At 48.2% G+C, this 14,886-nt stretch overlaps 1 protein-coding gene across 1 annotated transcript in view; it reads right to left on the bottom strand.

The window, feature by feature from the left end:
- Positions 1-346: 346 nt before the first annotated feature.
- The window catches only part of LOC120038132 (1,4-alpha-glucan-branching enzyme-like), a 56,788-nt gene continuing 42,248 nt past the window's right edge, over positions 347-14,886 (bottom strand). The window contains exons 4-5 of the mRNA XM_038984027.1: positions 4,965-5,075; positions 347-652 (exon numbers count right to left, since the gene is read on the bottom strand). Coding sequence (XP_038839955.1) covers positions 347-652; positions 4,965-5,075 — 417 coding nt within the window. The remainder of the gene's footprint in view (positions 653-4,964; positions 5,076-14,886) is intronic.

Genomic DNA, 14,886 nt, shown 5'->3' on the forward strand with positions numbered 1-14,886 from the left:
GAAGTTGAGGTAGCCCTCTCCCCCCGACTCACCCATGAAGTTGAGGTAGCCCTCTCCCCCCGACTCACCCATGAAGTTGAGGTAGCCCTCTCCCCCCTGACTCACCCAGGAAGTTGAGGTAGCTCTCTCCCCCCAACTCACCCATGAAGTTGAGGTAGCCCTCTACCCCCAACTCACCCATGAAGTTCAGGTAGCCCTCTCCCCCCAACTCACCCATGAAGTTCAGGTAGCCCTCTACCCCCAACTCACCCATGAAGTTCAGGTAGCCCTCTCCCCCCAACTCACCCATGAAGTTCAGGTAGCCCTCTCCCCCCAACTCACCCATGAAGTTGAGGTAGCCCTCTACCTACCCCCCCCCCCCCCCCAACTCACCCATGAAGTTGAGGTAGCCCTCTCCCCCCAACTCACCCATGAAGTTGAGGTAGCCCTTTCCCCCCAACACACCCATGAAGTTCAGGTAACCCTCTCCCCCCAACTCACCCATGAAGTTGAGGTAGCCCTCTCCCCCCAGAGCGTGTGTGAGGAGGCGGATCATCTTATGTAGCTGGATGCCTCGGTCGATGACGGGAGTCATGGGGATCAGGGAACTCATGTTGGTGTACATCTCTTTATCCATCAGCCAGAATGCTAGGGACTTATCACCTACCAGAGACTAGAGACAGAGATGAAGAGAGAGAGAGATGAAGAGAGAGAGAGAGAGAGAGAGAGATGAAGAGCGAGAGAGAGATGGAGAGAGAGAGAGATGAAGAGAGACAGATGGATGAAGAGAGAGAGAGATGAAGAGAGAGAGAGAGATGGAGAGAGAGAGAGAGATGAAGAGAGAGAGAGAGAGAGAGAGATGAAGAGAGAGAGAGATGAAGAGAGAGAGAGATGAAGAGAGAGAGATGAAGAGAGAGAGAGCGAGAGATGTAGCGAGAGAGAGAGAGATGAAGAGCGACAGACGAAGAGAGAGATGAAGAGAGAGAGAGAGAGATGTAGCGAGAGAGAGATGAAGAGAGAGATGTAGAGAGAGAGAGAGATGTAGAGAGAGAGAGAGATGAAGCAAGAGAGAGAACCCCCTTTTGTAAGTGTAATGTTTATTTCACTTTCGTTTATGATCTATTTCACTTGCTTTGTTAATGTAAACATATGTCTCCCTTGCTAATAAAGCCCTTTGAATTTAATTGAAAGAGATGCAGAGAGAAATGTAGAGAGAGAGAGAGATATACACATGGCCAAAATTATGTATTTTGTATTTATGATGGATCCTCAGCTAATCTTCCTGGGGTCCGGCAGAATTAAGGCAGTTATACAATCACAAAACATTCATTACAGAATTCACAACACACTAGTAGGTGTGTTCCCTCAGGCCCATACTCCACTACCACATATCTACAACACACTAGTAGGTGTGTTCCCTCAGGCCCATACTCCACTACCACATATCTACAACACACTAGTAGGTGTGTTCCCTCAGGCCCATACTCCACTACCACATATCTACAACACACTAGTAGGTGTGTTCCCTCAGGCCCATACTCCACTACCACATATCTACAACACAAAATACACGTGAACGTGTGTGTATAGTGCGTATGTTAGTATGTGTGTGCGCCTGTGTGTTTCACAGTCCCCGTTGTTCCATAAGGTGTATTTTTATGTTTTTTTAAATATAATTCTACTGGTGCATCTTGACTCTATTCCTGATGTGGAATAGAGTACCATGTAGTCATGGCTCTATGTAGTACTGTGCACCCCCCATAGTCTGTTCTGGACTTGGGCACTGTGAAGAGACCTCTGGTGGCATGTCTTATGGGGTATGCTTGGGTGTCCGAGCTGTGTGCCAGTAGTTTAGACAGACAGCTTGGTGCATTCAACATGTCAATAGCTCTCACAAATACAAGTAGTGATGAAGTCAATCTCTCCTCCACTTTGAGCCATGAGAGATTGACGTGCATATTATTAATGTTAGCTCTCTGTGTACATCCAAGGGCCAGCTGTGCTGCCCTGTTCTGAGCCAATTGTAATTTTCCGAGGTCCCTCTTTGTGGCACCTGACCACACTACTGAACAGTAGTCCAGGTGTGACAAAACCAGGGCCTGTAGGACCTTCCTTGTTGATGGTGCTGTTAAGAAGGCAGAGCATCACTTTATTATGGACAGACTTCTCCCCATCTTAGCTACTGTTGTATCAATATGTTTTGACCATGACAGTTTACAATCTAGTGTTACTCCACACAGTTTAGTCATCTCAACATTATTTATTACAATATTTAGTTCAGGTTTAGTGAATGATTTGTACCAAATACAAAGCTTTTAGTTTTTGAAATATTTAGGACTAATTTATTCCTTGCCACCCGTTCTGAAACTAACTGCAGCTCTTTTGTTAATTAAGTGTTGCAGTCATTTCAGTCGCTGTGGTAGTTGATGTGTATAGTGTTGAGTCATCCGCATACATAGACAGACTGGCTTTACTAAAAGCCAGTGGCATGTCGTTAGTAAAGATTGAAAAAGGTAAGAGGCCTAGACAGCTGCCCTGGGGAATTCCTGATTCTACATGGATTATGTTGAAGAGGCTTCCATTAAAAAACACCTTCTGTGTTCTGTTAGACAGGTAACTCTTTATCCACAATATAGCAGAGGGTGTAAAGCCATTACACAAATGTTTTCCCAGCAGCAGACTATAATCGATAATGTCAAAAGCTGCACTGAAGTCTAACAAAACAGCCCCTACAATCTTTTCATCATCAATTTCTCTCAGCCAATCATCAGTCACTTGTGTAAGTGCTGTGCTTGTTGAGTGTCCTTCTATAAGCATGCTGAAACTTTGTTGTAAATTTGTTTACTGTAAAATAGCATTGTATCTGGTCAAACACCATTTTCCCCAAAACTTTACTAAGGGTTGGTAACAGTGCTCCCGAGTGGTGCAGAGGTCTAAGGCACTGCATCTGAGTGCAAGAGGCGTCACTACAGTCCCTGGTTCGAATCCAGGCTGTATCACATCCGGCCGGTTGAGGTCAGGGCTCTGAGCAAGCCAGTCAAGTTCTGCCACACCGATCTCAACAAACCATTTCTGTACGGACATCGCTTTGTGCACAGGGGGCATTGTCATGCTGAAACAGGAAAGAGCCTTCCCCGAACTGTTGCCACAAATTTGGAAGCACAGAATTGTCTAGAATGTCAATGTATGCTGTAGCGTTAAGATTTCCCTTCACTTGAACTAAGGGGCCTAGCCCGAACCATGCAAAACAGCCCCAGACCATTATTCCTCCTCCTCCACCAAACTTTACAGTTGGCACTATGCATTGGGGCAGGTAGCGTTCTCCTGGCATCCACCAAACCCAGATTAGTCCGTCGGACTGCCAGATGGTGAAGCGTGATTCATCACTCCAGAGAATGCGTTTCCACTGCTCCAGAGTCCAATGTTGGCGAACTTTACACCCCTCCAGCAGACGCTTGGCATTGCGTATGGTGATCTTACGCTTGTGTGCGACTGCTCGGCCATGGAAACCCATTTCATGAAGCGCCCGACTAACAGTTATTGTGCTGACGTTGCTTCCAGAGGCAGTTTGGAACTCGGTAGTGAGTGTTGCAACCGAGGACAGGTTATTTTTTAGCGCTAAATGCTTCAGCACTCGACGGTCCCGTTCCGTGAGATTGTGTGGCCTACCACTTCGGGGCTGAGCCGCTGTTGCCTCAAGATATTTCCACTTCACAATAACAGCACTTACAGTTGGCCGGGGCAGCTCTATCAAGGCTGAAATTAGGCGAACTGACTTGTTGAAAAGGTGGCATCCTATGGCGGGTGTCACGTTGAAAGTCACTGAGCTCATCAGTAAGCCCATTCTACTGACGATGTTTGTCTATGGAGATTGCATGGAGGTGTGCTCGATTTTATACACCTGTCGACAACGAGTGTGGCTGAAATAGCAGAATCCACTCATTTGAAGGTGTGTCCACATACTTTTGGTCATGTAGTGTAGAGAGAGAGAGAGAGCTAGAAAAACAGATCAGAGAACTCATGTTGGTGTCCATCTCTTTATCCATTAGCCAGAAGGACAGGGACTTATCACCTACCACGGATTATACACATATGCCTATTTAGGGGATACATCCACATTTTATTGACGGACACAGTAACAAATCGAGAGCTTGGGACTATAAGGTTCTACCTACAAAAAAAATTATTCTGATAGAAATTGGCTTTAAAGTGCCGAAACCCCAATGGTTTGAATGGTGTCATTTACAGTATTTTATGTACAGTATTTTATAGGTGGAGAACATTGAACAGAACAAGGCCATGTAAGTGTAACGGATGTGAAATGGCTAGCTAGTTAGCGGTGGTGCGCGCTAATAGCGTTTCAATCGGTTACGTCACTCGCTTTGAGACCTTGAAGTGGTTCCCCTTGCTCTGCAAGGGCCGCGGCCTTTGTGGAGCGATGGGTAACGATGCTTCGTGGGTGACTGTCGTTGATGTGTGCAGAGGGTCCCTGGTTCGCGCCCGTGTCGGGGCGAGGGGACGGTCTAAAGTTATACTGTTACATAAGTAACTCAATTTGGACAAAAATGCAGATAGAACTGTACTAGTCCCCAAGCCTTAATGTAGATGTGGGAGATAGGGCAACTCCAGTCCTCCAGGGCCTGATTGGGGTCACAGTTTTGCACCAGGCCTCAGCTTTGCACCAGGCCCCAGCTAACACACCTGACTCCAACAATCACCTAATCATGATCTTCAGTTTAGAATGCAATTTGATTAAATCAACTGTGTTTGCTAGGGATGGAGAATAAGTGTGACACCAATCATGCCAAATGGGGGGGGGGGGGGGGGGGGGTTGTCCACCCCTGGATTAGAGGGACAGTACAGAAAGGAAGTGGAGAAACGGAGGATTTGAACCACTGTTTCCAGGGGCGGTCCAGTTCACCAGAGATCTAGAACTGTGTTAAATGAAGGAATAAAGAGTTGTGTTGATGGGTTGGTTGCGTTACCTGGTCGTGGCTCTCTGCGTAGGCGATGCAGTTCTCTCCGTATCGTCTGTTTGTCAGAGTGTAGACAATGTTACCCATGTCCCAGGCCTCGTCTGCTAACTCCTTCAGAATCTAGACGTCAACATAAGACAAGAGGAATTACTGAATACAGCTTCATAATACACAAGGAGTACAATAGGACTACAGTAGGAAGGGTGGAGACTGGGATTGAACCCCGATCTCCAGTGGGAGACTAGAATATGACTGAAGCTGGGGGTGTTACCACAGGATATCTCTCTCTCTCTCTCTCTGTCTCACTCTCTCTGTCTCACTCTCTCTGTCTCTCTCTCTCTGTCTCTCTCTCTCTGTCTCTCTCTCTCTGTGTCTCTCTCTCTCTGTGTCTCTCTCTCTCTGTGTCTCTCTCTCTCTGTGTCTCTCTTTCTCTGTGTCTCTCTGTGTCTCTCTCTGTCGAAGTGCCACCTGAGGAGAGTGGAGTAGCTTCATCTCTAATCCCCCATTGACTTTGGAGGGTTACTGTTCATCAGAGAGCTCATCTGTCTGTCCACACAACACCAGCTAGCTTCAGCACATTCTCACATGAATTTATTTCAGAGAGTCTCCAGGGGAGATGGTGGTAGAGTCTCCAGGGGAGATGGTGGTAGAGTCTCCAGGGGAGATGGTGGTAGAGTCTCCAGGGGAGATGGTGGTAGAGTCTCCAGGGGAGATGGTGGTAGAGTCTCCAGGGGAGATGGTGGTAGAGAATCCAGGGGAGATGGTGGTAGAGTCTCCAGGGGAGATGGTGGTAGAGCATCCATGGGAGATGGTGGTAGAGTCTCCAGGGGAGATGGTGGTAGAGTATCCAGGGGAGATGGTGGTAGAGTCTCCAGGGGAGATGGTGGTAGAGTCTCCAGGGGAGATGGTGGTAGAGTCTCCAGGGGAGATGGTGGTAGAGTCTCCAGGGGAGATGGTGGTAGAGCATCCAGGGGAGATGGTGGTAGAGTCTCCAGGGGAGATGGTGGTAGAGCATCCAGGGGAGATGGTGGTAGAGTCTCCAGGGGAGATGGTGGTAGAGTCTCCAGGGGAGATGGTGGTAGAGTCTCCATGGGAGATGGTGGTAGAGCATCCAGGGGAGATGGTGGTAGAGTCTCCAGGGGAGATGGTGGTAGAGCATCCAGGGGAGATGGTAGTAGAGCCTCCAGGGGAGATGGTAGTAGAGTCTCCAGGGGAGATGGTGGTAGAGTCTCCAGGGGAGATGGTGGTAGAGTCTCCAGGGGAGATGGTGGTAGAGCATCCAGGGGAGATGGTGGTAGAGTCTCCAGGGGAGATGGTGGTAGAGTCTCCAGGGGAGATGGTGGTAGAGTCTCCAGGGGAGATGGTGGTAGAGAATCCAGGGGAGATGGTGGTAGAGTCTCCATGGGAGATGGTGGTAGAGCATCCAGGGGAGATGGTGGTAGAGTCTCCAGGGGAGATGGTGGTAGAGCATCCAGGGGAGATGGTGGTAGAGTCTCCATGGGAGATGGTGGTAGAGTCTCCATGGGAGATGGTGGTAGAGAATCCAGGGGAGATGGTGGTAGAGCATCCAGGGGAGATGGTGGTAGAGTCTCCAGGGGAGATGGTGGTAGAGTCTCCAGGGGAGATGGTAGTAGAGTCTCCAGGGGAGATGGTGGTAGAGAATCCAGGGGAGATGGTGGTAGAGTCTCCAGGGGAGATGGTGGTAGAGCCTCCAGGGGAGATGGTGGTAGAGCCTCCAGGGGAGATGGTGGTGGAGCAAACTAAATGCTAGGGTGATATTAACCCCCGCTGTACCAAACTAAATGCTAGGGTGATATTAACCCCCGCTGTACCAAACTAAATGCTAGGCTTATATTAACCCCTGCTGTACCAAACTAAATGCTAGGGTGATATTAACCCCTGCTGTACCAAACTAAATGCTAGGGTGATATTAACCCCCGCTGTACCAAACTAAATGCTAGGCTTATATTAACCCCCGCTATACCAAACTAAATGCTAGGCTTATATTAACCCCGCCGTACCAAACTAAATGCTAGGGTGATATTAACCCCCGCTATACCAAACTAAATGCTAGGCTTATATTAACCCCCGCTGTACCAAACTAAATGCTAGGGTGATATTAACCCCCGCTGTACCAAACTAAATGCTAGGGTGATATTAACCCCCGCCGTACCAAACTAAATGCTAGGCTTATATTAACCCCCGCTGTACCAAACTAAATGCTAGGCTTATATTAACCCCCGCCGTACCAAACTAAATGCTAGGGTGATATTAACCCCCGCTATACCAAACTAAATGCTAGGGTGATATTAACCCCGCCGTACCAAACTAAATGCTTATATTAACCCCTGCTGTACCAAACTAAATGCTAGGGTGATATTAACCCCTGCTGTACCAAACTAAATGCTTATATTAACCCCCGCTGTACCAAACTAAATGCTTATATTAACCCCCGCCGAACCAAACTAAATGCTTATATTAACCCCTGCTGTACCAAACTAAATGCTTATATTAACCCCCGCTGTACCAAACTAAATGCTTATATTAACACCCGCTGTACCAAACTAAATGCTAGGGTGATATTAACCCCTGCTGTACCAAACTAAATGCTAGGGTGATATTAACCCCCGCCGTACCAAACTAAATGCTAGGGTGATATTAACCCCCGCCGTACCAAACTAAATGCTAGGGTGATATTAACCCCCGCCGTACCAAACTAAATGCTAGGGTGATATTAACCCCCGCCGTACCAAACTAAATGCTAGGGTGATATTAACCCCCGCCGTACCAAACTAAATGCTAGGGTGATATTAACCCCCGCTGTACCAAACTAAATGCTAGGGTGATATTAACCCCCGCTATACCAAACTAAATGCTAGGCTTATATTAACCCCCGCCGTACCAAACTAAATGCTAGGGTGATATTAACCCCCGCTATACCAAACTAAATGCTAGGCTGATATTAACCCCCGCTGTACCAAACTAAATGCTAGGCATATATTAACCCCCGCTGTACCAAACTAAATGCTAGGCTTATATTAACCCCTGCTGTACCAAACTAAATGCTAGGCATATATTAACCCCTGCTGTACCAAACTAAATGCTAGGGTGATATTAACCCCCGCTGTACCAAACTAAATGCTAGGGTGATATTAACCCCCGCCGTACCAAACTAAATGCTTATATTAACCCCTGCCGTACCAAACTAAATGCTAGGGTGATATTAACCCCTGCTGTACCAAACTAAATGCTAGGGTGATATTAACCCCCGCCGTACCAAACTAAATGCTAGGGTGATATTAACCCCTGCTGTACCAAACTAAATGCTAGACTTATATTAACCCCCGCTGTACCAAACTAAATGCTTATATTAACCCTGCTGTACCAAACTAAATGCTAGGCATATATTAACCCCTGCTGTACCAAACTAAATGCTAGGCATATATTAACCCCCGCCGTACCAAACTAAATGCTAGGGTGATATTAACCCCCGCCGTACCAAACTAAATGCTAGGGTGATATTAACCCCCGCCGTACCAAACTAAATGCTAGGGTGATATTAACCCCCGCCGTACCAAACTAAATGCTAGGGTGATATTAACCCCCGCTGTACCAAACTAAATGCTAGGGTGATAATAACCCCCGCTATACCAAACTAAATGCTAGGCTTATATTAACCCCCGCCGTACCAAACTAAATGCTAGGGTGATATTAACCCCCGCTATACCAAACTAAATGCTAGGCTGATATTAACCCCCGCTGTACCAAACTAAATGCTAGGCATATATTAACCCCCGCTGTACCAAACTAAATGCTAGGCTTATATTAACCCCTGCTGTACCAAACTAAATGCTAGGCATATATTAACCCCTGCTGTACCAAACTAAATGCTAGGGTGATATTAACCCCCGCTGTACCAAACTAAATGCTAGGGTGATATTAACCCCCGCCGTACCAAACTAAATGCTTATATTAACCCCTGCCGTACCAAACTAAATGCTAGGGTGATATTAACCCCTGCTGTACCAAACTAAATGCTAGGGTGATATTAACCCCCGCCGTACCAAACTAAATGCTAGGGTGATATTAACCCCTGCTGTACCAAACTAAATGCTAGACTTATATTAACCCCCGCTGTACCAAACTAAATGCTTATATTAACCCTGCTGTACCAAACTAAATGCTAGGCATATATTAACCCCTGCTGTACCAAACTAAATGCTAGGCATATATTAACCCCCGCTATACCAAACTAAATGCTAGGCTTATATTAACCCCCGCTATACCAAACTAAATGCTTATATTAACCCCTGCTGTACCAAACTAAATGCTTATATTAACCCCTGCTGTACCAAACTAAATGCTAGGGTGATATTAACCCCCGCTGTACCAAACTAAATGCTAGGGTGATATTAACCCCTGCTGTACCAAACTAAATGCTAGACTTATATTAACCCCCGCTGTACCAAACTAAATGCTAGGCATATATTAACCCCTGCTGTACCAAACTAAATGCTAGGCATATATTAACCCCTGCTGTACCAAACTAAATGCTTATATTAACCCTGCTGTACCAAACTAAATGCTTATATTAACCCCCGCTGTACCAAACTAAATGCTAGGGTGATATTAACCCCTGCTGTACCAAACTAAATGCTAGGCATATATTAACCCCTGCTGTACCAAACTAAATGCTAGGGTGATATTAACCCTGCTGTACCAAACTAAATGCTTATATTAACCCCCGCTGTACCAAACTAAATGCTTATATTAACCCCCGCTGTACCAAACTAAATGCTAGGCTTATATTAACCCCTGCTGTACCAAACTAAATGCTAGGCTTATATTAACCCTGCTGTACCAAACTAAATGCTTATATTAACCCCCGCTGTACCAAACTAAATGCTAGGCTGGAAGCCAGGGGAAATAATGTGAGAGTTGAGATAAATACAGGAGATGATTCAGACAGCAACATCATCATGATGATCTCAGTGATAATTCCGATGGAATTATTAGCCGGCATAGGTGTACCTGTGTCGGTAAATACAGCACGATTTAGAATGCTGCTCGTCCAATCAGCATCCAGGATCCAAACAACCCGTTTTATAATAGTCTATTTTTCCATGTCCCCCTCTCTAGATTTATTCTGAACAAAAAATATAAACACAACATGCAACAATTTCAAAGATTTTACTGAGTTTGAGTTCATATAAGGGAATCAGTCAATTGAAATGAATTCATTAGGTCCTTATCTATGGATTACACATGATTGGGCAGGGGCGCTGGGGAGCCAGGCCCAGCCAATCAGAATTCATTTTTCCCCAACAAAAGGGTTTTATTACAGACAGAAGTACTCCTCTGTTTCATCAGCTGTCCAGGTGGCTGGTCTCAGATGATCCAGCAGGTGAATAAGCCAGATGTGGAGGTCCTGAGCTGGCGTGGCTACACGTGGTCTGTGGTTGTGAGGCTGGTTGGACGTACTGCCAAATTCTTTAAAAAGGACGGAGGCGGTTTATGGTAGAGAAATTAACATTAAATTCTCTGGCAACAGTTCTGCTGGACATTCCTGCAGTCACCATGCCAATTGCACGCTCCGTCAAAACGTGAGACATCTGTGGCATTGTGTTGTGTGACAAAACTGCACATTTTAGAGTGGCCTCTTATTGTCCCCAGCACAAGGTGCACCTGTGTAATGATCATGCTGTTTAATCAGCTTCTGGATATGCCACACCTGTCAGGTGGATGGATTATCTTGGCAAAGGAGATATGCTCACTAACATGGATGTAAACATATTTGTACCCAACATTTGAGAGAAATAAGTAAGTAGATTAAACAGCAGTAAAGTACACAACTACACTAAATTAAACTCAACTACAGTGAAGTATGTAGATTCCACTAAAGTAAAGTAAGTAAACTCAACTACAGTAAAGTAAGTAAACTCAACTACAGTAAAGTAAGTAAACTCAACTACAGTAAAGTAAGTAAACTCAACTACAGTAAAGTAAGTAAACTCAACTACAGTAAAGTAAGTAAACTCAACTACAGTAAAGAAAGTAAACTCAACTACAGTAAAGTAAGTAAACTCAACTACAGTAAAGTAAGTAAACTCAACTACAGTAAAGTAAGTAAACTCAACTACAGTAAAGTAAGTAAACTCAACTACAGTAAAGTAAGTAAACTCAACTACAGTAGGAGCTGGAAGGCTGGATTAACAGCATGGATTCTCCACTTGTCTGTGTGTAAAATTAATACAGTATATATCTGCATGGTGCTGTGATTTCTCCTTTTGTGACAGTCTACGGCCCACAGTCTACGGCCCACAGTCTACAGTCTACAGGCTACGGCCCAGAGGCTACGGCCCACAGTCTACGGCCCACAGTCTACGGCCCACAGTCTACGGCCCACAGTCTACGGCCCACAGTCTACGGCCTACAGGCTACGGCCCACAGGCTACAGGCTACGGCCCACAGGCTACAGGCTACGGCCCACATGCTACGGCCTACAGTCTACAGGCTACAGTCTACAGTCTACGGCCTACAGTCTACGGCCCACAGTCTACGGCCCACAGTCTACGGCCCACAGTCTACGGCCCACAGTCTACAGGCTACGGCCTACAGTCTACAGGCTACGGCCCAGAGGGTACGGCCTACAGTCTACAGGCTACGGCCTACAGTCTACGGCCTACAGTCTACGGCCCACAGTCTACAGGCTACGGCCTACAGTCTACGGCCCACAGGCTACGGCCCAGAGGCTACGGCCTACAGTCTACAGGCTACGGCCCACAGGCTACAGGCTACGGCCCACAGGCTACGGCCTACAGTCTACAGGCTACGGCCCACAGGCTACAGTCTACATGCTACGGCCCACAGTCTACGACCCACAGTCTACAGGCTACGGCCCACAGTCCACAGGCTACGGCCCACAGTCTACAGGCTACAGTCTACAGGCTACGGCCCACAGTCTACGGCCTAGAGTCTACGGCCCACATTCTACGACCCACAGTCTACAGGCTACGGCCCACAGTCCACAGGCTACGGCCCACAGTCTACAGGCTACAGTCTACGGCCCACAGTCTACGGCCTACAGTCTACGGCCCACAGGCTACGGCCCACAGTCTACAGGCTACAGTCTACAGTCTACGGCCCACAGTCTACGGCCCACAGTCTACGGCCCACAGTCTACAGTCTACGGCCCACAGGCTACGGCCCACAGCCTACAGTCTACGGCCCACAGTCTACAGGCTACGGCCCAGAGGCTACGGCCTACAGTCTACAGCCCACAGTCTCCAGGCTACGGCCTACAGTCTACAGCCCACAGTCTACAGGCTACGGCCTACAGTCTACGGCCCACAGGCTACAGTCTACGGCCCACAGGCTACGGCCCAGAGGCTACGGCCTACAGTCTACAGCCCACAGTCTCCAGGCTACGGCCCACAGGCTACGGCCTACAGTCTACAGCCCACAGTCTACAGGCTACGGCCTACAGTCTACAGCCCACAGTCTACAGGCTACGGCCCACAGGCTACGGCCTACAGTCTACAGCCCACAGTCTACAGTCTACGGCCCACAGGCTACGGCCCACAGGCTACGGCCTACAGTCTACAGCCCACAGTCTACAGGCTACGGCCTACAGTCTACAGCCCACAGTCTACAGGCTACGGCCCACAGGCTACGGCCTACAGTCTACAGCCCACAGTCTACAGGCTACGGCCTACAGCCCACAGGCTACGGCCCACAGGCTACGGCCTACAGTCCACAGTCTGACTGAGGCTGTGTCAATCTGCTTTGTGTGTGTCTGTGTGTGCTTGGGGGGGGGGGGGGGGTATGCTGTGTCGTCCTGCTCTGTGTGTGTGTGTGTGTGGGTGGTTGGGGGATTTTGGCCATGCTGTGAAGCTGTACTATACATCTACCCAGCCTTTTATCTTGGAGTCAAACTTTACTTTATTTCGTAAAAGGAGATGTGTAGAGAGTTGAAGAGCGTGACAGGGAAACTGTGTGTAGCCTCTTACATGCTGTGAGTGTGTGTGTCTGTATCCTCTCACACATTGTTAATGTACTCTGCCTCTCTCAGCACAGTGGGTTTACCCCTCTCTCTCTCTCTCTCTCTCACACACACACACACACACACACACACACACACACACACACACACACACACACACACACACACACACACACACACACACACACACACCTCCCCCTCCCACCACACACACACACAATACCAACTGTTCTCAGCCTAGTCTGACCTTCCTTAGTAATGCTTGGCTAGCTGGCCAGTCAGTCAGTTGTGTGTGTGCGTGTCAGTTAGTCAGCATGCTGTATACCACTTCGCTAGCTACCACTGAGACCCAGCCCTGCGTGTCCATCGGTCTGCTAACCTTAACGTTCTGCTGGATTTGTCAGGCCCTGCCTGCCGCTGGAGACGCCACTGCTTCAAACATGGACGCGCTAGTTCAATATTCATCTGGAGAGGGATTTCTTTCTGGTTGCAATTTTTTCAGAATAATTTTTGTTTGGTCCCCCGAGGAGGGGCTGTGGATGGTCTGGCTAGAGGAAAGCGAGCGAAGTGCACCGTGTTAATTCATGCATTTTATCAGCGCTGGGAAGTGTTCATGTGTTTCTGAACACAGATACAGGATGTGTGTGTTCTATTTCTGAACGCAGATACAGGATGTGTGTGTTCTATTTCTGAACGTAGATAGAGGTCCTTTGAGGCCAGCTGAATGTAGATAGAGGTCCTTTGATGCCAGCTGAATGTAGATAGAGAGGTCCTTTGATGCCAGCTGAATGTAGATAGAGGTCCTATGAGGCCAGCTGAATGTATATAGAGAGGTCCTTTGAGGCCAGCTGAATGTAGATAGAGGTCCTTTGAGGCCAGCTGAATGTAGATAGAGGTCCTTTGAGGTAGAAGCCCCTCAGTGATATGAATGGGCAGGGGTAGAGGCCCCTCAGTGATACGAATGGGCAGGGGTAGAGGCCCCTCAGCGATACGAATGGGCAGGGATAGAGGCCCCTCAGTGATACGAATGGGCAGGGGTAGAGGCCCCTCAGTGATACGAATGGGCAGGGGTAGAGGCCCCTCAGTGATACGAATGGTCAGGGGTAGAGGCCCCTCAGTGATATGAATGGGCAGGGGTAGAGGCCCCTTAGTGATATGAATGGGCAGGGGAAGAGGCCCCTCAGTGATATGAATGGGTAGAGGCCCCTCAGTGATACGAATGGGTAGAGGCCCCTCAGTGATATGAATGGGCAGGGGTAGAGGCCCCTCAGTGATACGAATGGGTAGAGGCCCCTCAGTGATATGAATGGGCAGGGGTAGAGGCCCCTCAGTGATACGAATGGGCAGGGGAAGAGGCCCCTCAGTGATATGAATGGGCAGAGGCCCCTCAGTGATATGAATGGGCAGGGGAAGAGGCCCCTCAGTGATATGAATGGGCAGAGGCCCCTCAGTGATATGAATGGGCAGAGGCCCCTCAGTGATATGAATGGGCAGAGGCCCCTCAGTGATATGAATGGGCAGAGGCCCCTCAGTGATATGAATGGGCAGAGGCCCCTCAGTGATATGAATGGGTAGAGGCCCCTCAGTGATACGAATGGGCAGGGGTAGAGGCCCCTTAGTGATATGAATGGGCAGGGGTAGAGGCCCCTCAGTGATATGAATGGGCAGGGGTAGAAGCCCCTCAATGATACGAATGGGCAGGGGTAGAGGCCACTCAGTGATACGAATGGGCAGGGATAGAGGCCCCTCAGTGATACGAATGGGCAGGGGTAGAGGCCCCTTAGTGATATGAATGGGCAGGGGTAGAGGCCCCTCAGTGATATGAATGGGCAGGGGTAGAAGCCCCTCAGTGATACGAATGGGCAGGGGTAGAGGCCACTCAGTGATACGAATGGGCAGGGGTAGAGGCCACTCAGTGATACGAATGGG

This window comes from Salvelinus namaycush, unplaced genomic scaffold (assembly GCF_016432855.1).
Source record: "Salvelinus namaycush isolate Seneca unplaced genomic scaffold, SaNama_1.0 Scaffold209, whole genome shotgun sequence".
Taxonomy (NCBI): domain Eukaryota; kingdom Metazoa; phylum Chordata; class Actinopteri; order Salmoniformes; family Salmonidae; genus Salvelinus; species Salvelinus namaycush.